The sequence below is a fragment of the Rhinopithecus roxellana genome, chromosome 5, assembly GCF_007565055.1.
Source record: "Rhinopithecus roxellana isolate Shanxi Qingling chromosome 5, ASM756505v1, whole genome shotgun sequence".
Taxonomy (NCBI): domain Eukaryota; kingdom Metazoa; phylum Chordata; class Mammalia; order Primates; family Cercopithecidae; genus Rhinopithecus; species Rhinopithecus roxellana.
The window spans coordinates 165,571,356-165,595,921 of NC_044553.1; the positions used below are offsets into that span (position 1 = coordinate 165,571,356).

The window sequence follows — 24,566 nt, forward strand, 5'->3', positions numbered from 1 at the left end:
AAGGTGCTGTCAGGGCCCAGAGGAAACAGAGAGACCAGTTCCATCCCAGAGGTGAAGAAGGCTTCCTCGAGAAGTGCTTTCTGTCTGCTTCATAAACAGAGTAAGAATTTTCCAGGCAGAGAGGCAGAAGAAGAGGGCTCTAGAGACACAGCCCAACCAAATGTAATACCCATCTGGAAAAAAAGATTGAGAAGGCAGACATCACCAAAATGATGCCATCTGTATTTGATCGTCTGCAAGAGAAATGCTTTGTTATACTGCGGTGGCCTCCACGTCCGGTTCATTCCAGATTTGTGTAATGATGGGCCATTTGACATGGCTGCAGGCTTCCTTCCAGAGAGGAAGGAAGGAGGAAGGAACAAATGCATCCTTTGGGACTAAAAAAGAAATGGCAAATATCCATGGCCTGAAATTTAAGATCTACATTGACAATAAACATTTTGGGGGAAGGAAAGGTCTACAAAAGTTAGAAATGTATTCACAGAGCATTGCCTCAGCTCAAGTTCCCTACTGTAGAACTGAGCTGTAGGAAAGCATTATGAAATATTGAGAGGTCAACTAATTTCAAAGGAATCATTGGGCTTCTCAAACTAGCCCTTAAAAAAGTAAGGCTGAGTCATGGCATTCGAAGCTTAAAATACTGGTCTGATGATCTCTAAGACTCTTGTCCACAAGAGAAATGACATGTGGATGAAATTTAATTTCACCAGGTTGTGAGCTCTGTAAGTTGACATCTGCTGACATTCATGAATTGTTAGCGCTTTTACAGGCAGCCACGTGTGATACCAACTGCAGTCAATGCAGCTTTACATCTTGGAACAAACACGAACGTGTTTTGTCTTTTCATCAACACATCCAATATTGCATCCTCTTCATGGGAGACTTCAAAATTAGCCCCTGAAATAAATTTGATTTTACACAAATTTTTCTCTTACTAGTGTTTCCTGGAACTGTGCTTGGTGGATGAGGGAGGGAGAAGAGAAAGAAGGAAAGAGGGAGAGAGTTGATTCAGCATAGAGGGGAGAAAGTATGTTTTTGTTTGGTTTTTTGTTTGTTTTCTAAGAAAGGATTCTTAGAAAATCTTGTTGTGTGTTGGAAGTTTTTTTAAGCACAGGTGAGAGTTTAAGCTGATTTTCTATAAGAGAGATGTCAGTTTTTTGTTGAAGAAAATATCCCAAAGTTCATATTGCTTGTGAGAGTTAAGTCCCCTTGAATTAGAGTAGATGGGAAAGATTTGGGGGTCATCCATAGCAGCTTGACAACAGTCTTGGGACCCTGTAGAGAAAAGACTGCAGGGAGGGAAGGTCGGGGGGTGAGACAGTGGACACTGTGGCCATGGAAGAAAACATCCAGTGAGAAATCCCCAGGAACGGTCAAGGGAAGTTTGAGAGTGACCTCAAGCAAATTGCTTCCTGTTTTCTATTGCGTGCTATGATCCTTTCTCTGTGACCCCTGAGTGCCCAATAAAAGTATGTCATGCTGATTGCATTTATGGAAATGTTTGTGGGAGAAGGATCTGCTGGCCACGTGGGACAGAGCAGAGCAGACAGAGGAGGGCAGCTGCAGAACGGCCTTTGTCTCCAGGAGACTGTGCTGTTGGGGGCGGGTACAGGAGGGAGCCCTGTGTTCTGCCGAGGCACACAGGGCATGAAAGATGACCTGTGGGGAAGTTCCCTGTCTGGGCTTCCCTGAGGACACCCCAGTTCCTTCTCCAGCACCTTACTTGGGAATATTTCCGTACCCTATGTGGCTCTGCCGAGGGCATCACTGAGACAGACCTGCTGTGGCAATTGCACTCCTCCTTTTCTGGGCCTCCAGGAGGAAGGCAAAATGACTGGCTTCTCAACTGGTTGCTCCTGATTTGCCCTTCTGGACTCGTAGGTCTCAGGCCCAAGGGAAAATGAAATATGGGCTTAAAAGGGGGGCTGGGAGAACAGATCCATCTGAGAATTCCATCATGTGTTGCTAACCAGCCACATCCTGCCAGCACTCTGCAAAACTGCACTTCCTTTTTAGTAACCTGGCTTCCTCCTCCCTCCTTCACTTTCACCCCTCCTACTCAATATCCAGACTCCACCGCTACCCCTCCTGAAGCTTGCCAACCCTCACTGTAGATTGTTTTAGAGGATTTCCAGAGGACCCCTTCCACCTCTCTACATTGTGCTTATGGGAAGGGCCAGGGCCCCTGCAGGGCCATTCCGCCATGGGGGAGGCAGCTTCTGGGTAAGGATGGGAAACTCAGCGTGGTATAGTGGGTAACCTTGACCCACTAGTGATGTGAACTTGAGAGAGTTTCTCAGTTCCCTCTTTGCACAATTGGGACTCTCACCATCAGGTCGTGGTAAGATTTAATTGACACAATGTACATGAAAGTACTCAGTGTAATTAGCCTGTGCATAAAAATGGCTCAAGACATAGCAGCTGCCTGTCAGTCAGCCTGCCTTTTATGCAAGGGGCGGGAAGGAGGGCTTTAAGGGGCCTGATGGGGAAAGATCATGGCAATGAATGCTAATATGCCTCAGATGCTGTCAGGTACTTGCCTTAAGTGGTTACCTTTAATCCTCACAATAGCCCTTGGAAGGAGCCACTACATGCAGCCCCAATTAACGGATTGGTGGGGTCTCCCCAAGGATCCATGCCTAAGGAAGTGAGGAGGCAAAGATAACTGGGGAAGAAATAGGGACCAGTTTCTCAAAATCTTATCAGTCTACTCACTTAAGAAGCAGGGTAAGCAACTCTTGTCCCTTTTTAGTTGTTTTTCGATTGTTTTGTTTTGTTGTTGTTCTGTTTTGCTTTTGTTTTTGTTTTGTTTTGTTTTGTTTTTTGAGATGGAGTCTTGCTCTGTCGCCCAGACTGGAGTGCAGTGGCGCAATCTTGGCTCACTGTAACCTCCACCTCCTGGGTTTAAGCAATTCCCTGCCTCAGCCTCCCGAGTAGCTGGAATTACAGGCACCCACCACCATGCCCGGCTAATTTTTGTATTGTTAGTAGAGACAGGATTTCACCATCTCGGCCAGGCTGGTTTTGAACTCCTGAGCTCATGATCCACCCAGCTCAGCCATCTAAATTGCTGGGATTACAGGCGTGAGCCACTGTGCCAGGCCCCTTTTTAGTTATTTAAGCCACTATTCTCCCTACAAGCAGGACACTCAAAGATCCACAGGCAAAGACTGTGGCCCTGCAGGGGCCCTGGTATTTTTCCTTCATGGTGAGTGAAAAATGACACAGGAAAGGAACCTTAAATTCCAGTGTGTTATGGGTGGGAACCCCGATGCCAGCAAGCAGGACTGGGACTTCAATTATCTGTCAACTTTCAAACCCATCTTTCCATGGTCAGTCCTCAGCTGAGTCCTAAGCAACAGCTTCTTTCTGGTGGAGCAAGAGAAACTTTCATTCTGGCTCTGCTAACACTAACTTTCTAACTTGCCCATGCTCAAGATTTGAGTCTGGTCTTGGAAACAGTCAACCTGTGGACCCATTCTCTTACCTGGCCACAGGTGGGTGGGGTGTGCCCAGAAGAGCATGAGGATTTCTCTCTCTCTTCCAGACTCTTCTGAGGGTCACTGTCACTTTTAAAGTATTTTCTGGGTGGAGGCTTGGGCTTGGAGGATGTAGGCTTTCTCACCAATATCTCAAAGGGTTTCTTCAGTCTCAGTGGTGGGTGGCTGTCCTGGCTCTCTGGGACAGGCGGGCTCTCCTGGGGCAGCCTGGAGGATGCTATAGAAAGCACCACTGGCTCCCTTGCCAGGGGCAGGCTGGGGCTGTGTGTGCTGATGTCCACGTCAGAGGATGGCTTCCCAGCGCTGCCACTCCCAGGACTTCCTCCTGGGGACCCAGACATGTAGCTGCTGTCACTGCTGGAGCGGATCATGATCTTCTGAGCCCTGCGATGCGGGGGTGCTGAGTTCTTCTCTCGTTCCTTCTCCAAGGTGGGCCGCCCATGCCAACTGCTTTCCAGCCTTTTGACACCTGTGTGGGAAGCACAAGGGAATCTTCATAGCTGAGCTTCAGAAAACAAAAACACCCCCTGGCCTCGCCTGCGACTGCTGCGGGCAGCACACTGCACACCAGCTATCTGTTTCTTATCTGCGCCACTCTGGATCTGGAGTGTGGCAGTCTTGGTGTTGGTCCCCGGCGAGCTGTATGACTTTGGGTTGGGAAAATCGTTCAAGTTTTCTGAGCCTGTGAGTGATGGATATGGAGATATGCCACCCAGATCACCCACTGAGGAAGGGCTTGATGTTCCAGCTGTAGGGAGTGCTGCTGGCAGACTACTTTCAACTGTGGGTCCCTCCAGGGACTGCCATAGCTGTAGACAGCTGCCTTGTCCAAGGTGGCAGCCCATCTCCAGGGACTGCTGCAGCTGGGTTACAGGTCCAGCTATGTTGGTAAACTTGGGACAACTCTAATGTGGACTTTAGCTGCAGAGTTCCAGGGCTTGGCTGAAGCTGTTGGGTGTGCATCTCAGCTCCATCCTCCCTCTGTCTACCCTGCCTGCTCCCCTCCCTGCCACAGGTAGTGATCCCCAGGACACTTCTTAATAAACACGCTGCAGACCAAACTCCATCTTAGAGTCAGCTTCCTGGGGGACCTAACTCCATTTCTGCATCTGTAAAATGAGGATGATAATTTTAAAGTCACTGGGGTTATTTTGAGGCTCAATAACAAAGACAGAGAAACTACCTGTCAAGGCACTTTGAATCTGATACGAAGAAGTCACCATTTCTTTCCAGTTGAGGATGAGGTGAGGGCAGAAAGCCACTATTTCTTAGCCATTGCACCTTCCTCCCTCCCTCCCCATTAGCCCTTCTTCCTGGTTCTCAGTACCCCCTACCCGGGCTTCCAGCACTAGGGCTACCCACATATCCTTGAGAGGCCCTTCTCTGTAGTGGTAAGCTGTCAAGGGTGCCCCTTTCCTAAAATCACAGCTTGAGGCGGTGGGAGAGGATTGAACTCTAGTCCCTTGCTCAAATTCCAGCTTATTCTGAGAGACCAGGAAAGCCAGAGGAGCCCCATGAGAGAGAACCAAGGCCAGTCAAGCTCCTAACTCACTTTCTCTTTAAATAAAAAGTTTTCTTTCTTTTTTTTTTCCCTGATCATGAAATAATGCATCCTCCGTAGAGAAAACTCAGCCACAAGGAGGAAGGAATGAAAGTGAAAATTCACTTCACCTGTGTTCCTATCAGCCAGAAATAACTACTGTCAAAATTTTGGTGAGTTTCTCTGTCATGCTTTCCTGAGCATATATGCATGTTGGGTGGGTAGAAATAATAGACCAGAGCTGAAATAAAATGTGTTCTGCTCTTTTCTCTGAACATTTTCCCAGATCATTTAATTTCTTGTCAATATCAGTGCCAATGGTTGCATGTTGTTCTGTCATAAGGATGTTCCGTGGTAGACGTGATTAATGCCCAATGGCTAAGCATGGGAGTCAAGCCAGCTGGATTTCCATTCCAAAGCTTCTGCACTCTAGTGGTGTGACTTTGAGTAAGAGAGTCTCTGAGGACCTCCCTTTTTCTTATAAAATGTGCATAAAAATTGTGTGTGAATGCATGAATTAGCACAGTCTCTGACATTACAAATATTCAATAAATGTCAGAATTGTATTCCCAAATCTTAATTTTTCCAATATTCTATTATTATAGACTATGGGCTGCAAACTCAAATGCCTATGAGGCTATTGTGTGAATGGCAACTTGGTAAAGGATAAAGAGAATGGTGGGGACCATAGGGAAGCTGGAGAGAGCCTGGCACATTTGTAGCGATTTAAATTCAGATGCTTTTAAAATCTTGTGTCTTCCAAACAAAGCAAAAATATAAGCTAAATTTAGCTGGTAGCTGCTAGTTTTCAGCATCTGTCTACATACTATACTGGTCTATGGTAACTGCTGTTACTATTCTTTGGATAGAGGATGAGTTAATGGATAAATCCTAAGCTTTCTAAGAAGGCAAAGATATTTTACATCAAAGTTCACCATTTGTCTTACCTTCCAGACTCCACTGATGCCTCTCCTTTCCAAACTTGGTGTTTTCCACAGCCTGGGCCACAGCTTCTTTGAGCTGCTGTTCAGAGACCTAGAAAATATCAATCATCTCCTCAAACAAACAGTGGAAGCTCCTGCATCAGGCTTCCAGCCCTGGACCAGCTCCCAAGCTGGGCCACTGGATTCTGGATTTCTGTCTTTCAACTTACTCTGCAAATAGCTGACAAATTCCATTTCCAGAAATACCCCGGGAATCAATCGTTCCTCAGTATCTTCTAGATAAAGTCCAAAGTCTATCAATGCAGGGGTTCCCAAGGAGGCCCCCTCAACTCTCCACCCTTCTCCCCATTACTTGCTGGAAAATTCTAGGCAAAGTTACCACTTCATGGGTTATCTCTATGAGCTAGTCCATTCTTGGCAATGCTGTCATGACATCATCATTATCAACAATGTCGTAATCATCACAATCACTGTTATACTGTCTGAGCTGTGACTCACAGTTTATCATCACTTTGGAGTAATAGTTAAGAGTATGAGTCTTAGAGTCAAAAAGGCTTATGTTCTAGTCCCAGTTTCTCTGTTGTCTAGGTGTGAACACCTAGACAAGTTATTTAACCTCCTAATCCTCCATTTCTTCCTTCCGTAAAATAATAACAGTAATAAAACCCACTTCAAAATGAGGACAGGTTTTTAAAAAATAAATAATTTGACATCGAAAGTACGGGAAACAAAAAAGTAGATACATTGGACTATGTAAAAATCAAAAACTTCTGTGCATCAAAAGGACATAACCAACAGATTGAAAAGGCAACTCAGAATTGGAGAAAATATTTGCAAATCATATTTCAGATAAATGGTTGAGTTGCAGAATATATAAAGAACTCCTACAACTCAGCAGCAACAACAACAAAGGAACCTGATTAAAAACTGGGTACAGAACCTGAATAGATATTTCTTCAAAGAAGATAAACAAACAGCCAAAAAGCAAGTGAAAAAATGCTCAGCATCACTAATGATCAGTGATGCAAATCACAACCACACCAAGTTACCACCTCACACACATTAGGACATTAGGATGGCTACTGTAAACAAAAAGAAAAGAGGTTGGGCATGGTAGCTCATGCTTCTAATCCCAGCATTTTGGGAGGCTGAGGCAGGCAGATCACTTGAAGTCAGGAGTTTGAGACCAGGCTGACCAACATGGTAGAAACCCTGTCTCTACTGAAAATACAAAAATTAGCCAGCGTGGTGGTGCACACCTGCAGTCCCAGCTACTAAGGAAGCTGAAGCAGGAGAATTACTTGAACTCCGTGCAGTGAGCCAAGATCGTGCCACTGCACTCGAGCCTGGGTGACAGAGTGAGACTCCGTCTCAAAAAAGAAATGAAAAGAACAAAGTATTGGCAAGGATATGGAGTAATCGGGACCCTGGGACTCTGCTGATAAGAACGTAAAATGGTGTAGTCACTGTGGAAAATAGTTTGAAGGCTCCTCAAAAACTTAAAAATAGAATGACCATATGACCCAGCAATTCTTCTGGGTATATACCCCAAAAGAAGGGAAGTCAACATCTCAGAGGAATTTGTACTCCATGTTCATTGTAGCATTATTCACAATAGTCAAAAGGTGGAAACAATGCAAGTGCCCACAAACAGATGATAAACAGCATGTGATACACACACATATGCACACACACACATATACACACTAGAAGATTATTCGACCTTAAAAAGGAAGGAAATTCTGGCACATGCTACAACATAAATGAACCTTGAGGACATTATGCAAAGTCAAATAAGCCAGACACAAAAGGGCCAATTTTATATGATTCCACCTCAATGAACATAGAGTAGTCAAAATCACAGAGACAGAAAGTAAAATGGTGGTTCCTAGGACTTGCGGGTGGGAGAACAGAGGGACTTGTTTAATGGGTAGAGTTTAAATTCTGAAAGATGGAAAGAGTTCTGGAGATAGATGGTGGCTATGGTTGTACAGCAATGAGAATGTCCTTAATGCCACTGAACTGTACACTTAAAAAATTGTTAAGACAGTAAATTTTATGTTATGCGTATTTTACCACAATAAACAACAATAAATAAATCATTTAAAGTCTTGGGCACAATGCCTGGCAGATGGTAAACTCTTAATAGAGGAAAGTTACCATCCACAACAGTCCTGTAAGGTAAAGACCACTCCCCTTTGTCAGAGTTGAGGACCCAGAGGCTCTTGGAGATTAGATAAGTTGCCCAAGGTCACCATAAGCAAGCAGCAGACTGGACACATACTAGGCATTCTACTGCTGGGCCTGGCTCTCTTCTCTCTGCCCTATGCCTATGGTGCCTTTGCCTTTCTGCTGCTCTAAACCTTACCTGTCCTTTCTGACCTGGCTCCCTTATCTGAGCAGCTGGAACTCCAGCTCCCTCACTCTCAAGGCCCTCACCTCTGTGGCCTCTCTGTGTGTGTCTCATCTCTCTGGGAGAATGCACATTCCTTAAGCCCAGGGCCACAGCATTTGCCCACACCTGACCCCTACTCTACTGATTTTCTGCCATAGTCCTAAAAATAGCAAGAGGAAATGATAAATTAATTGGGACCTCTTTCTTTTCTTGTATTGTCCAGAGATTTAGGCCAATTATTTGTTTGTCTTAGTTAAGAAGTTTGCTTGTCTCTGGTGTGTTTAGCCCCAGTGTGCAATCCATAGAATGGGGCTGAGTTTGAATTCTACCACACCATTATATATTGATTTTCCTCATTACTCCACTCTGTCCAAGTGCCACTGGGAGTTTGGGAGTCAGTGTGTTCAAAGCACAGGCTTTGCTGGATTTAAATCTTAGCTTCTGGCTGGGTGCAGTGGCTCAAGCCTGTAATCCCAGTACTTTGGGAGGCCGAGATGGGCGGATCACGAGGTCAGGAGATTGAGACCATCCTGGCTAACACGGTGAAACCCTGTCTCTACTAAAAAATACAAAAAAACTAGCTGGGCGAGGTGGCGGGCGCCTGTAGTCCCAGCTACTCGGGAGGCTGAGGCAGGAGAATGGCGTAAACCCGGGAGGTGGAGCTTGCAGTGAGCTGAGATCCGGCCACTGCACTCCAGCCTGGGTGACAGAGCGAGACTCCGTCTCAAAAAAAAAAAAAATCTTAGCTTCTTTACTTAGTAGTTTCACCACTGGGAAACCTATTTGTCCTTTCTAAGCCTCAGTTTCCTCATCTGTGAGTTGGGGGGGAATATCACACTGATTTCAGGGGACTGCACAACAACTAAGTGCAGTTGTGTGGGTCACATCTTTGGAAAACATGCCTGGCACACACTAGGATTAAATAATTAGTGGTGGTGATTATTCCAGGTTCCCCAGAACTCTCACCAGCAGCAGGGATTCAACCCCCAAGTCTAGCTCCAGCCTGGGTCCCTGTTATAGTTGTTATCAGCCCTAAGTCTAACCTGCTTGCTGGGCATCTTTACCTGAACACTCCATGGTACCTCCACCTCACTATGTCCTACACTAAGATCATGCTCTTTTCTCCCTCCCAAACCTGCTACCTTCTCCTCTTCTCTCTTCTGGTGGAAGACCACTGCTCAGTCTTCCAATCTAAAAATATTCGAGATATCCTCGGTTCCTCCCTCTCTTACCCCAGAGCCACTTGCCCAGCAGCTCTTGTTGAGTCTTCCCAAGCATTGCCTAATGTTGCCTAATATGATTTTTCTGTGTCCCCACCCAAATCTTATCTTGAGTTGTAGCTCCCATAATTCCCACATGTTGTGGGAGGGACCTGGTGGGAGATCATTGAGTTATAGGGGCAGTTCCCCCCATTCTGTTCTCATGACAGTGAACAAGTCTCACAAGAACTGATGATTTTATAAGGAGTTTCCCCTTTCATTTGGCTCTCATTCTCTCTTGCCTGCCACCATGTAAGACATGCCTTTCACCTTCTGCTGTGATTGTGAGGCCTCCCCAGCCACATGGAACTGTGAGTTCATTAAACCTCTTTTCCTTTATAAATTACCCAGTCTCAGGTATGTCTCTATCAACAGTGTGAGAACAGACTAATACATTGCCCCTTCATTTTTCTCTTCCTATGACTGCTGTGTAGTTCAGGCTCTCACCATCTGCTTCCTTCCTCTTACAAACCCCACACTCCACCCACTCTATCCTGTCTTCTACAGTGCAATCAAAGGTTAAAAAATTAAAATTTTTTAACACGCTCCATCTACAGCTACAGGCCTCCCATAGCTCCTCACTATGCAGAATAAGATGCAAACTCTTTAGTATCCTGTTGAAAGCCCTCTGCAGTGTAACCCCAATGCCCTGCCAACCTCTGTTCTCAGTCACGCCTACCTAGTACCCTACATTCCAGCCCCACAGAACGCACTCCTCTCCTTCATGTCAGGTCCCTTCATGACTCTAACATTAAACTTTGTGTTCCCACTGCCTGGAATGATCTTCCTTATATTCTCTGCCTGGAGAAAACTAACCTCTGGTATTTTTTTACTTTATCAACCATTCCCTGCTATATTCCTGTATTCCCATAGGACTTACCATCTCTGTTTTGCAATTATGTCTATGTCAGGCTCTTTATTGATATTATGAGCTTCTGCAGGGCAGGACTATGTGCTATGAACTTCTCTGTATCTTCAGTACCTACCTCCAGACATTCCCACAGTGGGTACCTACAAGATGCATAAATGAATACATCTCTTGCGTCTACTAACTGGGACCCTGGGTCTCTATTTTCCTGCACCAGAGCTTATAACTCAGCTGTAAGAGCTTCCCTAAGTTAATGTCAATTGCCTCTGATATCTAGGAGTTCTTTAGTGGACCTCTGCTGCAGACAAATCTTACTACAGAAACTTGGAAGGGATTCTTGGGAATTCAGGTACAAACCCAGCCAGCAACATCTCTGTTTTCATCTATTTCTTGTTGCAATTTTGGTGCTGAATGAGTGAGCCTGAGAAGAAGAGGATAACCCAGGGGCTGTTACCTGTGGGTCTGGATGTCGGCTAACAATGATGGGGACTGGACCAGGATCACAGTGACTCAGGATCGTGTAGACTTCATTGAGCGTCAGGCAGTGCACAGGGGAATCACTGATTTCCACAATCTCATCCCCACACCTGTGCAAGCATCAACAAGAAGCCATCAGTAAGTGAATCAATGAGACATTTGAATACTGCCCCAGGGGCCCACTCATGGCTGGGCTGTTTGATGAGATCCAAAAATTACATGAATAAGTAGACCCTACTAGCCACCAGACCAAAACTCAGAACAGGGCACACCAAAGTAGCATATCCCACACCCCCTTACTGCACAACCACAAAGCAGCAGACGTTTCATATTTATGGTGGGTCAATTTTTTTTTTTTTTTTTTTTTTTGAGGCGGAGTCTCGCTCTGTCGCCCGGACTGGAGTGCAGTGGCCGGATCTCAGCTCACTGCAAGCTCCGCCTCCCGGATTTACGCCATTCTCCTGCCTCAGCCTCCCAAGTAGCTGGGACTACAGGCGCCCGCCACCTCGCCCGGCTAGTTTTTTTTTTTTTTTTTGTATTTTTAGTAGAGACAGGGTTTCACCGTGTTAGCCAGGATGGTCTCGATCTCCTGACCTCGTGATCCGCCCATCTCGGCCTCCCAAAGTGCTGGGATTACAGACTTGAGCCACCGCGCCCGGCCAGTGGGTCAATATTAACAAAAGTTCATCTGCAACTTTCCTCCTTCTTTTCACATTTAACTATGCCCATTAAAGACTGAGGGTATGGTTTAGCCAATTCAACTTAATAACCAATTCACCAGGATTTAATCCACCACATCCTCTCCTTGGGCCTCAGTGTTCCCATAAGTAGACTAGTTAGGAGGAAGGATTGGATCTAACATAGCACACACAGGATGTTGAATGTCGGACCTAACATCCCATATGTGCTAAAAGGTAGAGAAAAAATAACTCAGCAGGAGAGCAGTTGAGATTCTTGCAAAAAGAAATAAGGAGAAAAGGTAATGGCATTCATTCTAGTTGTGAGGTGGGAAGGGAGTTAATAGCAACCTAAACCTTAAAAAAAAAAAAGGTAGGAAAGATGGGGTTGCGTAGATACATGGAGGATTTGTATAATCCAGTCCCCTTCCTGGTCTAGATAGGGAAATTGAGCTGCAGAGGTTGAATAGATTTCCCTGATCTAGGTCTGCTCAGGAATTGACAAACTTATTCTGCAAATGGCCAGAGATTTTTGATGTTGCATGCTTTGCCATACCGTCTGTAACGAAACTACTCAACTCTGCTGTTATATTAATAGCATGACAGCTGTGGCCATAGACGAGGCATAAACAAATGAGCATGGCTTTGTTCCAATACAATTTTATTAAAACAACAACAACCAAAAACAAAAACAAAACAAAAAACAAAAAAAAAACAAAACAATGATGGGCCCCAGTTGTTGCAGACCCCTGGCCTAGCTGGTCATCAGCAGGTCCAGGATTGGAAATCCAACCTCCTCAGCCTGATTTCCCTGTGCCCCCTGCTGTGTTCTGTGACTTCCTTCTGCTGAGTTCATCGTCCTTGCTAGGAGAATATTCCTTTTTACTGCTGTAACTGAAGACCATGGTCATATAGCACCAGATGCTAAGGAAAGCAGAAGCTTCCAGAACAATCCCTATCCCACTGCAGATCTGAGAAGGAGGTACTGTCTGTCTGAGGGTACTAGGACCAAGACAACCACATGGAGCCTGCAGTTATAGCCTACAAACCAGCAGAGCAGCTCAGCAAATCGCCTGCCACCCTCCTGCAGATAACAGCAAATCCTTTTCTAATTCAGAAGCTCCATCAAGACAACATCGTAAGCAGGGATGGCCTCTCCATACACTGCAATTGTAGGAAACCCTTTAAAGGGATGGCAGAACTCTCCTGATTTAGGAAAACCCAAAACCAGTGAGAGAAGATTTGCACTATACATGAATGTTAGAGTGCAAAGCATTGTAGCAAATTAAATAGGATACATTTTTAAATCAAGTTCAGACCAGTTATTGAAAAAAAATTTAGATTTGAACTTCTCTTAGAAATTATTTATAAAAAATATATCTAGAGTACCCAAAAATATTTTGTTTATGCCAGAAAGAACCTGTATTTCTACTACTCATATTTTTTCTCTCTCTCTCTTTTTTTTTTTTCTCTTTGTGACAAGGTCTCACTCTGTTGCCCAGGCTGGAGTGTAATGGCACGATCTTGGCTTACTGCAACCTTAGCATCCCTGGTTCAAGTGAGCCTCTTGCCTCAGCCTCCCAAGTAGCTGGGATTACAGGAATGTGCCACCACACTCGGTAATTTTTGTACGTTTAGTAGAGATGGGTTTTACCATGTTGCCCAGGTTGGTCTTGAACTCCTGAGCTCAGGCCATTCACTTGCCTCGGCCTCCCAAAGTGCTGCGATTATAGGTGTGAGCCATGGTGCCCAGCTTACTAATATTTTTGTCATTAAGCCACCATTTCCATATAGAATTCATAGATTAACCTCATCAAAGCTCCTACTTATGTCATTGTAAATTCAATATTAGTTAAATCTGAATTAAATGTGTTTTCTATGTTGGACTGGCAGTTCTCTGAGACGATGTTTCTTAAGCTGTAACATGCATACACATTCATGGGGATTTTGTTAGAATGCAGGTCCTGGTTCAGCAGGTCCAGGTGGGGCGTCTGAGATTCCACATTTCTAATAAGTTCCCAGTTGATGCTGATTATGCTGGTCCAGACCACACTTTGAGGAACATGGCCCTGAGCTATGCCCAGATCATTCTCTCTCTTTTTTTTTTTTTTTTTTTTTTGAGGCACCTGTGGGACTTTATTAGATAAGCAGACACTAGCTCCAGCCACAGGCTTGAACCCTCCCACGGGGTATGGCCTCAGACATCCCCACCAGGTTCTCTGCCTCCCGGCCCCACCCTGGGATTTCTCAGGGTCACAAATGTGTGCAGGGTCAGGGGTGTGCTGGCCACAGCGGGATGTGATATTTAGGCCACCCCACCTCGGTCTGGTCCTGGCAGGACCCACACCTGGCTCTGCTGTGGGAGCTGAGAACAAAGTCCCTACCCACCCCACTCCTGCTAGCCCTGGGGGCTCAGTCAGCACCCATCCTCCCAGTGGCCTAGACAGGGGCTGGGGTGCAAAGCCTCACTCCCTCCCTCTAAGCCAGACTGCAAATGCATCTCCCAAGAGTGTCCTTAGGGGCAGGAAGGAAGCCTGCCCCTCCCTAGCCAGTGCCCACAACAGGAGGTGTCCTGGTGGGCAGAGTAGCCGACCTCCATCACAAGATCATTCTTTATAGCTCATCTCCAAATCAATCTCCCGACATTCTAAGGTATTTGTTCCCTGGTTGTAAGTCAGGGGTATATTCAGAAACAGAAGTGAGGATATACCGGAGACGTCCATCCAGGTGCGCCACAGATCCTGGTGACAGCGTGTGGACGAAAATGCCAGAGATGCACTGGAAGTAGGGAACGCTGCATAGACCGATGCCCAGGCCCACACCAGCCTCTGGAAGCAGAACAGGACAGGGTGGGGAGACCAGGACTGAGCTTTCCCAGGGGGCCTACCTGTCGATTGGGTGCCACAGACATGGACCCCTGGTTATTACAGCTTTCATCCCACCCGTATTCACAGAGTAGTTGCTGTGTGCAGGCACTGCTCTAGGGTCAGAACAGTGACGAAGGCAGGCAAGGAAGAGTGGGGAAAGACTAGGAAGGAAGGAGGGAAGGAGGGAGGAAGGGAAGGAGGGCACTAGATGAGAAGAGAGGACAGTATCTAAGAGTGATAAGTATTATATGGCAAGCGTATGCAGAATGTGCTGGAAAGTGAGGGATGGCTACGTCAGACCTCAGAGGAGACACTAGTTAGGCTAAAATGCGAGTGACAAGAGTTAGGAGTGAAGAGATGGGGCACAGCATCTCAGAAGCAGAAACAGCCAATGCAAAGACCCAAGGGCAAAAGCAAGCATGCCATGTCGTAGGACCAGAAAGGCCAGTGTGGTGGGGACACAGCCTGCATGGGGGAGCAGCACGTGACAGTGAGAGAGCGATCAAGCGCAGATTCAGTGGGGCTTTGTCAACAAGGGCATGTCAGTGAACGGGTTTATTCTCTACTGAGAGCGGATGCCATAGGAGAGCTATGAACAAGGAAGTGACATGATCTCATTCCTATTTTTATGAACATATCTGGCTACTGTGAAGGGAAAGAACTATGGGTCATGGAGAATGGAAGCGAGAAGACCAGCTAAGAGGCCACTGTTGAGAGAGACAGTGGTGGCCTTGGACTTCACCTCTAGTGAAGAGAAATGGATGCCCATGGAATATATTTTGAAGATAGATTTGCTGATGGATGAAGTATAGAAACTTAGCAAATAAAATCAAAATAACTTGGAGATTTGTTTGGCTTGAGTAACTGGGCAGATGGTCATGTGATTTACCAAAGCAGGGAAGGTTATGGAGGACCGGGGTTGTGAGGGTAAGACTGGGGGTTCAGCTTTGCCCAAATGACATGTGCAATGTGCTGGAAGGTGAGGAATGGCTGGAAAGTGAGGAATGGCTACCTCTGGCTGCACAGGGAAGGGGGAGCTGTCAGGATATCTGGGACTATCCCAGGGACGTGTAGAGCAGATGTTTGCACAGATGAAGCCGGAACCCAGAGGAGAAAGCAGGGTGGAAGCTGAAAGTTTGAACATAGCTGCATGTAGGTGGTGTTAGGGCCGTGAGACTGGATGGGATCCCCCAGGGTGTGGGAGAGGAGGGCCTGGGGCTCACCAACATAGAAACACCTGGAAAATAAGGAGCTGTCAGCAAGGAGGACCACATGGAGTGAGCACAGAGTAGGGGAAAGCCCTTTACAGTTTTCTTTCGACACGTATGATTTACAGAGCACTTTGGCAAGTGCTTTCACCTTCTCATGCTGGTTCTCCCGGCAGTCCCATGAGGGAGGCCATGGCAATTGTTGGCAATCCCATTTTAAGGATGAAGAATTTGATAAAAGAGCCCTTCCTACAGCCCAGGTGTCCTGACTAGAGCAGTTTTTCAGTCTAATGGGCGTCAGAATTGCATTAGATACTTGTTTAGAATGTGGCTCCCTTGGCCTTACCTCACCCTGTTGAGCAAACACTGTAGAAGCAAAATCTCTGGGGGTAGAGTCTAAGAAGCTGCATTATATAAAATGAGCAAACAAAAATCCTCCCTAAGGTGTTTCTGATGCCAGTGATCAGCGGAAACACCACTCCGAGGCCATGCCTTTCCCATTTTATGCCTGCTCAGCGAATGCACTGAGGGAGCCCTGAATACAGCTGTTGGGACCATGCCAGCACGGACTTGTCTGCCCTAAGTCCTTATGCCAAGCATTCTGCCAGGCTTGCAGGCATACAGAGGCATCTGAGGTCTCAGGGAGCTTCTGTTCTAGCAGGAGAGCTAAGACATGCATCAGGCAAAGCTGTATGCAAGGAATTAACTATGTATGCCTCCCTTCCACTTTGACAATTTATCTCAAGCCCATCCTCTTCTCTCCAAGTCCACTACTCCCAAGCTCTGACCGAAATGGCTGCAAGTGGTTTCTAAGCCTCTACTTTTGTCACACTATGGACCATTCTCCAAGGAGAACCCTAGGAGGCATTTTTAAAAGAATAAGCTGTGTTACTCCCCTGCTTAGAAATCTTTGAAGGATTTCCAACTCCATTTAGAAGAGAATCGAGCTGCAAAGCCCCACAGGGTCTCTCTGCCTCTGCCAAGTACCCTGATGTCAGCTCTCACGCTGCCCAACTAGCTCCAGCCATGCTGGCCTTCATTCTGCTCCTAGAAGACATGCTGGCCCCTGTGCTGCAGGCCAACTCTCTGCCTTGCTGCCTCCTCTTTATCCTCCAGGTCTCAGCTTGGTTGCATTTAGGCAGAGGGCTCCAAGCCCTCTGGAGTCAGCAGCCCACCTGGGGTGGCAAAGGGAATGGCTGTCTGTCCCTGAATGTCAGAGGTAGAAAGGACCTCAATTTTCTGCCACAGGTAGGGAAACAGAGGCCCAGAGAAAGGCAGGTGGCCTGCCCAGGGTGTCTTAGTATACTTACTGCTGAGCTACCACTCCTGGCCCATTGTTTCTCTCTCTCTCTCTCTCTCTCTCTCTCTCTCTCTCTCTGGGTATTTTTGTGTTTGAGTTTTTGTTTGCTTTGTTTTGTTTTATTTAAACCACTGACCCAGAACACATTGACTAGGTTCGAATGGTATGTCTTGAGCTTCTATAAACAGAAGACTAGACCTGGCTCCAAGCAATAGTCATAAAATGTGCTAAAAGACAACATTCTGCCCTGCCTCTGGACTGATTCCAAGTGAGGAAAGCCTGGGAGACTCAGCCAGTGCTGGGAGACCCAGGCAGGGGATGCAGCTCCAACACTCTTACCTTTCTGCAGAGAAACCTCCACCATGATTCTGTAATTGGGCTTGGCAGTGCTGATGGGAGCTGAGGGGCTTTCCAAGGAGAAGGAGCTGCTGTCCTTGGTGATACAAGTGCTGGAGCTCAGGGAGCGGCACAGTGGGGGAGACAGGTGGCTGCACAGGGAAGGGGGCGCCATCAGGCGGGTTCTCACAGTGAGGGTGAGGAGCCCCTTTTTAGCTTGCTGAAAGGAAAGAGAGAGGGCTACAACACCCAGCAGCAATGCAGGGTGAGATGAAGAAATACTGTTTAAGGAAACACAGTTCTGTGTGTGTGTGTATGTGTATGAAATATAAATGTGTGCATGTATTCATACATGTTACAAATTAAATTATGACATATTTGTATATATACACACAACTACTACATATATCTACATATGCCAGATAGATGGATGGATGAATAGATAGATAGATGGAAGGATAGATAGATGGACGAATAGATAGCTAGATGGAAGGATAGATGGATGGATAGATAGATGGATGAATAGAGATAGATAGATAGATAGATAATAGATGGATGGCTAGATAGATGGATGAATAGATAGAGATAGATAGACAGACAGACAGACAGATAGATAGGTAGATAGATAATAGATAGATGGAAGGATAGATGGATGAATAGATGGATGGATAGATAGATGGATGAATAGATAGATGGAAGGATAGATAGATGTATGAATAGATGGATGGATAGACAGATGAATAGATAGATAGATGGAAAGATAGATGGATGAATAGATAGATAGATGGAAGGATAGATGGATAATAGATGGATGGATAGATAGATGGATGAATAGATATAGATAGATAGATAGATAATAGACAGATGGATGGATAGACAGACGGATGCACAGATAGAGATAGATAGATAATAGATAGATGGAAGGATAGATAGATGGATGAATAGATGGATGGATAAATAGATGGATGAATAGACCGATGGAAAGATAGATGGATGAATAGATGGATGGATAGATGGATGGATGAATAGACAGAGATAGATAGATAGATAGATAGATAGATAGATAGATAGATAGATGAATAGATAGATGGAAGATAGATAGATGGATGAATAGATGGATGGATAGATAGATGGACGAATAGACAGATAGATGGAAGGATAGATAGATGGATGAATAGATGGACAGACAGATGGATGAATAGATAGATGGAAGGATAGATGGATGAATAGATGGATGAATAGATAGACAGATGGATGGATAGATGGATGAATAGATAGATAGATGGAAGGATAGACAGATGGATGAATAGATGGATGGATAGATGGATGAATAGATAGATAGATGGAAGGATGAATAGATGGAAGGATAGATAGACAGATGAATAGATAGACAGATGGAAGGATAGATAGATGGATGAGTGGATGGATGGATAGATAGATGGATGAATAGACAGATAGATGGAAGGATAGATAGATGGATGAAGAGATGGATGGATAGATAGATGGAAAAATAGACAGATGGAAGGATAGATAGATGGATGAATAGACAGAGATAGATAGATAGATAGATAGATAGATAGATAGATAGATAGATAGATAGATAATGGATGGATAGAGTCATGAATTGAACTAACTAGATGGAGACATAAAAATATCTTTTAGCAATTATCTTACAAACTTAAAACAGATTTGTAACTATACCATGATAAATACACGGAGTGTTTTAAAACAATTGTATAAATAGTAAAGGGTTTTAAAATCCCCCACAACAATCCCGATCACACTATGATTTCCGACTCAGGTCTTCTTTTAACCCTGTGCCAAGACCCACATCAGTGAGGTGCCTCATGTGAAGGGCCCCACAGTTTGAATTTGGAGGTTTGGACGCTGAGAGCTTGGTTTCTTTGCCTGAAGACCCCAGAGTTTGGTCACGTGTTGATAAGAAATGGTCACCTTGAATTTCTGCAAAGCATCCTGATGTGTTAGTCCAGCCATTGATTCACCATTGAGCTCCAGAATTTCATCACCTGTTGAGAGAGAGAAAGTGTAGCTAAGAAGAGTGTTGCCCAATCAAAGGGCATTATCATTACTGTGAACTCTAGTCTCCCCACCTGCCCAGCTCTTTGTATGATGCACGAAGCTCTGGAAGAACATTGTCTCATTTGGTGCTCTCCCCTTGCAAGGCAGGCAGGGCAGCAACATGGGCCTTCTCTGGCATCCCCTCTCTTCCAGGGTGAAACCTAGGGCTCTTAGTCAGGCACACAAGTCCTGGTTGGATATGGTCCTTGCCCACCTCTTTGCTTCATCTCCTTCCTCCTTGCCTCCCTGACCCTCACACCATTTGCTCCCATGCAGCATTTTCTGATGCAACGCGACCTGCATTTTCCACAATGGTCTGTGCAGTTAAATGCTTGTCCATGCCATTTTTCTCAAATAAAATGTACTTCCACTTTCTCCTCCTATCCCTTCTTAATCTTTAGGCCCTGCTACCTTTAGCTCCTTTGTACATTCATGTCACACTGTACCTACTGCACTTGTCACCCTGGGTGGTGATCAATGGCCTGTACCCTAAGTCACTCCCTGGCCAGGCTGGCAGCTTGTTGGGGACAAGGATTTTGTCTTATTAGATGATATATCCCCAGGACCAATGCTGGATGAGGACTACAGATTGCTCAGTGGATGTGGTTTGGATATGATTTTCCAGAATGCAATGAAGACCCCATTTTACAATATAGAAAAGTGAACTCAGAGAAGTCCCAAATCACATGGTAAAAAAAAAAAAAAAAAAAAATAGGACTTGGATCTTTTGACTGCAAGTCCTTTTTTCACAACAGTATACTTGTAGGAGAATCATTCTTCCTGTAACCAAAAATCCATCTCTATGTGAATAGAAAACCACTTTCTCCCTTTCTTTCAATCTGTTCAATACACAAACAAGGAGCACTTTCTCTGAATTCAACATTGTGCCAAGCAACTCAGATATAAATACTATGTTTACACTGACTTCTGGGCCTGGTCATTACTGATGAATCTGCTGTCACCTAATCATGGTTCCATTGTATATAATCCATCCTTTTTCTCTGGTTTCTTTTAAGGTTTCTTTTTCTAGCTGGGCGCTGTGGCTCACACCTGTAATCCCCAGCACTTTGTGAGGCTGAGATGATGGCACCCCAGGCAACATGGCAAAACCCTGTCTCTACAAAACATACAAAAATTAGCTTAATGTGGTGGCATGCACCTGTAGTCCCAGCTACTTCAGAGGCTGAGGTGGGGGAATCACTTGAGCCTGGGAGATCAAGGCTGCAGTGAGCTGTGATTGCACCACTGCACTCCAGGGTGAGATCCTGTCTCAAAAAAAAAAAAAAAAAAAAAAAAAAAAGAGAAAGAAAGATTTATTTTTCCTTTGTCTTTGATATTCTGCAGTTTTACCATGATGCACTAGAAAGGAAACATTTTGTGTTTCCTCAAGCAGAAATATCATGCCTTAAGTCAGTTCTTGAAAATTATAAGCCACTATCATTTTGCATATTATCTCTCCCCTTTCACTCTATTCTTTCTAAAATTCCTATTAAATGTATTTTGGACCCTTTCAACCCATTCTCCATATTTCTTTAGTGCTCATCTTTTTCTTCTTTGATCTGTGTGGCCTACTGGATAATTTCCAATTCACTAATTCTCCTTACAGCTGCATCTAATCTTCTGTTTAAGCCATCCATTGAGTTATTTATTGAAATGATTGCTTTTTTTGCTCATTTCCAAAAGTTAGTTTTTTCACTTCCACTTATCTTTTTTACTGTGTTCTGGTCTTATCTTACAGTTTATATTCCTTTTTTATTTTTTTTAAATGATTTTAAACATAGAAATTCTATAGTCTCTTTTAGATTGTTCTGTAATCTTAAGTTGCTAAGAGCTAACACTCCTCTTTGTTATTTCTGCTGACTTTCCTCAACAGTGGACATTTCCTGATGTATTATAGTATGTAATCTTTGTAAACTCATTTTCAGGATATTCTGTTTTTCTACGGGATTCCCATATACCCCAGGTCACTGCCAGTTTTTCCTTTATTTCCAGTTGGCACCCCAAGGTTTTCACTGGTTTAGGGCTAGTTTTCATGTTAATTTCTTACCTTGGCATTACCTTTGCTTTACAGGAACTATAAATGTAACCCGCATGCCTACATATGACACAATTTTGATATTCACTTTTTGGTGAGAGATGTTTTTTGCCCATTGAGGAGCCATGGGTAAAGTTAAGTTTCCTTGTTGCTCCCCTGGGGTCTGTTGACTTTATTGAGGGGAAACTCTTTCATTATCAAGGCTGTATGCAGGTTCTCAGAGCTTCACATGGACCCAAGGCTCTGTCACCTCTGCCCATGTGGGCATTCAAATCTGAGCTCCAGCCCTTAAGGTCTATAAGCATCCAGCAGCCCTCCCAGCCACATCATCAACCCCTGAGTTTGCCATTCTTAGATTTAAAGTTGTTTCTTTGTTTCTTAGCAGCTCAGCATTTCCATGTCTTTATTTTGATTTTGGATGTGCTATATTATTTCACAAGTCTACGTATTGGAAACAGAGGCTGGAGGCAGGGCGGGGAGAGTATTCTAATCAGTTCCATCTCTTAGATTGCTGGAACCAAAGTGAAAAATAAAAGGAACCAGTCCTTGTCATTGTGAGACTCCAAGTCTGGGAAGGAAAATAGATACATTTAAAACATCAAAATATAATTACATGTGTGCTGAAGGAAGGATAGACAACAAAAATTCAGAATGTCCATTCTTAATTACCTAAGGGGCTGGACTTCTCTTTAAGTTATTAGAATGTCCCTCTTACTGGGGCCACACAGCCCAGCTCTGGGCTTTTTGGAATATCCTCTCCTTATTTGGCTATATCTGGTAAAAGCTGGTTGATTAGGTTTTGTCAAATAAATCTTACACAATGGTTTCTTGGAAGGGGAATAAAAGTAAAACATTAGTAGCCTTGATCTGTACACAAAACTTTTGTTACAACTAATATATTTGCCCTGAATTCAAGATTCAAATATTTACTTTTAAAAGAAGTTACAAAAGACGATTTGTTCAATGTTTGAGGCTAGAATCAGGGATCGTACACTAGCTAAGAGTCTTGACTCATTGAAATCTTCAATTTTTATGATTGCTGTTAACTAAGGGAGGCAAATGCTCAGAAAAAAATAAAAAGGTTGGCTCGAGCAAGCTCACATTCAGGAAAGAAAACAAAACACAATATTCTCTTTTCTTGCCACTTCAACCCTTCCCCCACCCTTTGTTTAAACACAGAAAAGTACAAAAGATAATAAAACACACAATAGCACGCTCTCCCAGTTCTGATCCCACTGTTCTTTTTTCCTTTCTTTGACATGTGCTCTCCACCACCCTCTTGATTTAGCTATTCCCCTAGAACTGCATCTGGGCCCTGCCCTCCCCTCCCCCCGCCCCACATCTGCTTGGTAACTTCAGCTGTTTTTCTCACGTCCATGTTCCCCAAATGTCTGCACTCACTTCTGTCTCCCGGAACGGAGAGAACGGATGTCATTCCCCTGTTGGAGAGTGCCACCTAGTGGTCATCCAGGGACATCGCTCTCCCTTCTGCCACTCAAACCTACACATCTGGTTTGCCTTCCTTTTCCTCCTCCTCCTCCAGTGCCTCTTCCTCTACGTAAGGCAATGTATTTCTCTAGTTTACTAAGACCAGAAACCTTCCAGTTCTCTCTGACCCGACCCGCCCTTTGCGACCTCTGCTCAGGTGCTGTCACTTCTCTCATCTGCTCCCTTCTCCTCCCAGGGTTACTGCCTCTGGGCAGTCCTTGGAGCTGGAGCCTGGGGCTCACAATGGCCCACTTCACCCTACATTCTGCTTCCTGAAGCCTCTGAAAACCCTGGTCACAGTCCCTCCCATAGTATAAAAGCCTTCAGAGGCTCGCCATTGCCCACACCCTAAAATCTGTGTGTGTAATTCTGCATAGTGCTGGGGTTGGTAAACATTTTCTGCAAAGACCCTGACAGTAAAGGTTTTAATCTTTGTGAGCTGCAACCACTCCACACTATGCTGTAAAATGAAAGCAGCCCTGGATGACGGGTATGTGGATGAGTGTGCTCGAGTCCCCAGAAAGCTTTTTTATGGATACTAAAATTTGGATTTCATTTCGTTTCATTTTCACATATCATGAAAGAATCAAAAACACTTTTAAATGTTCAACCATTTAGAAATGTAAAAACCTTTCTTTGTTCATGAGATATTGAAAACACTGTAGTGTGCCTACCCTGCCCTAAGCTAGTTAGATGATTAAAGGTGGTTAGGCTCCCAGCATAGCTTACAAAAACCGAACTGACAGAGAAGAGTGAAAATGCTGTGAAGTGACTTCTCTTCAGACCTCTGGTGTATGACCCAGTCCTTGGCCTGCGGTGGGTACTCTCTGCCCTGTGACTTCCAGCCCCTGAACTTTGCCTCCTGAGTTGAAACCTGGCGATCTCTGTGGGCCAAACCTGTTGCTCAATAATCCATGCATGACTTTAGGGTGGAGTTGGGGGTGGGGAGGAACCTGACTCTCTAGGACAAGAAGACTGGCGGCTCTGTTTCCCTGGCCCCTCACTCCCAGGATGGCTGAGGCTTCTGTACTGTGAGGATATGAAAGAGTTGAGAGGGGGTGGGTCGATGGGAGAAGGGTGGGTGGGGAGTGGAAGAGAGGGTCCCTGGCTGGCAGATCATGAGCTCTTCAAAGCAGGAATCATGCCTGATTGTTTCTCTCTCTATTCCTAGAGCCTAGAATTCAGTAGGCTCCTAGCAAATGTTTATCAGACTCATCTGTTACAAGGGTTGAAAGCATTGAACCTGGTTTCCCTATGGTTGTGGGTTAGGAAGGACAGAAGAATGAAGGAGAGGGGGTGTTAATGGATCCCAACAACTGAGACAGGATCTTGGATGGAAAGGGAAAGACAGCTGAGAGAATGGGTGAGAGGAGGGGAGGGTCAGAAACAGACCCCTCAGACTTCAGTCCTACCCAGGCTGGCACCACAACCAGCTAAGGGGTAATGGTGCCAGGTAACATGTGCAAACATACACAACCAACCTGCCAGTCATAATGAAGACTCCCTCGGGGGAGCTGTGTCCCCTCTGCCTGCAGACCCCAGAATCCATGCCGGCCGTATCCTGACAGCTCAAGACACATTTTGCTTTCCCAA

At 45.0% G+C, this 24,566-nt stretch overlaps 1 protein-coding gene across 1 annotated transcript in view; it reads right to left on the minus strand.

Moving 5' to 3' along the window:
- Nucleotides 1-24,566, minus strand: part of IL16 (interleukin 16) — a 130,119-nt gene that overhangs the window by 11,608 nt on the left and 93,945 nt on the right. Inside the window, 6 exon segments of the mRNA XM_010380171.2 lie at nucleotides 3,488-3,969; nucleotides 5,988-6,075; nucleotides 10,961-11,093; nucleotides 14,371-14,488; nucleotides 17,375-17,591; nucleotides 19,325-19,398. Coding sequence (XP_010378473.2) covers nucleotides 3,488-3,969; nucleotides 5,988-6,075; nucleotides 10,961-11,093; nucleotides 14,371-14,488; nucleotides 17,375-17,591; nucleotides 19,325-19,398 — 1,112 coding nt within the window.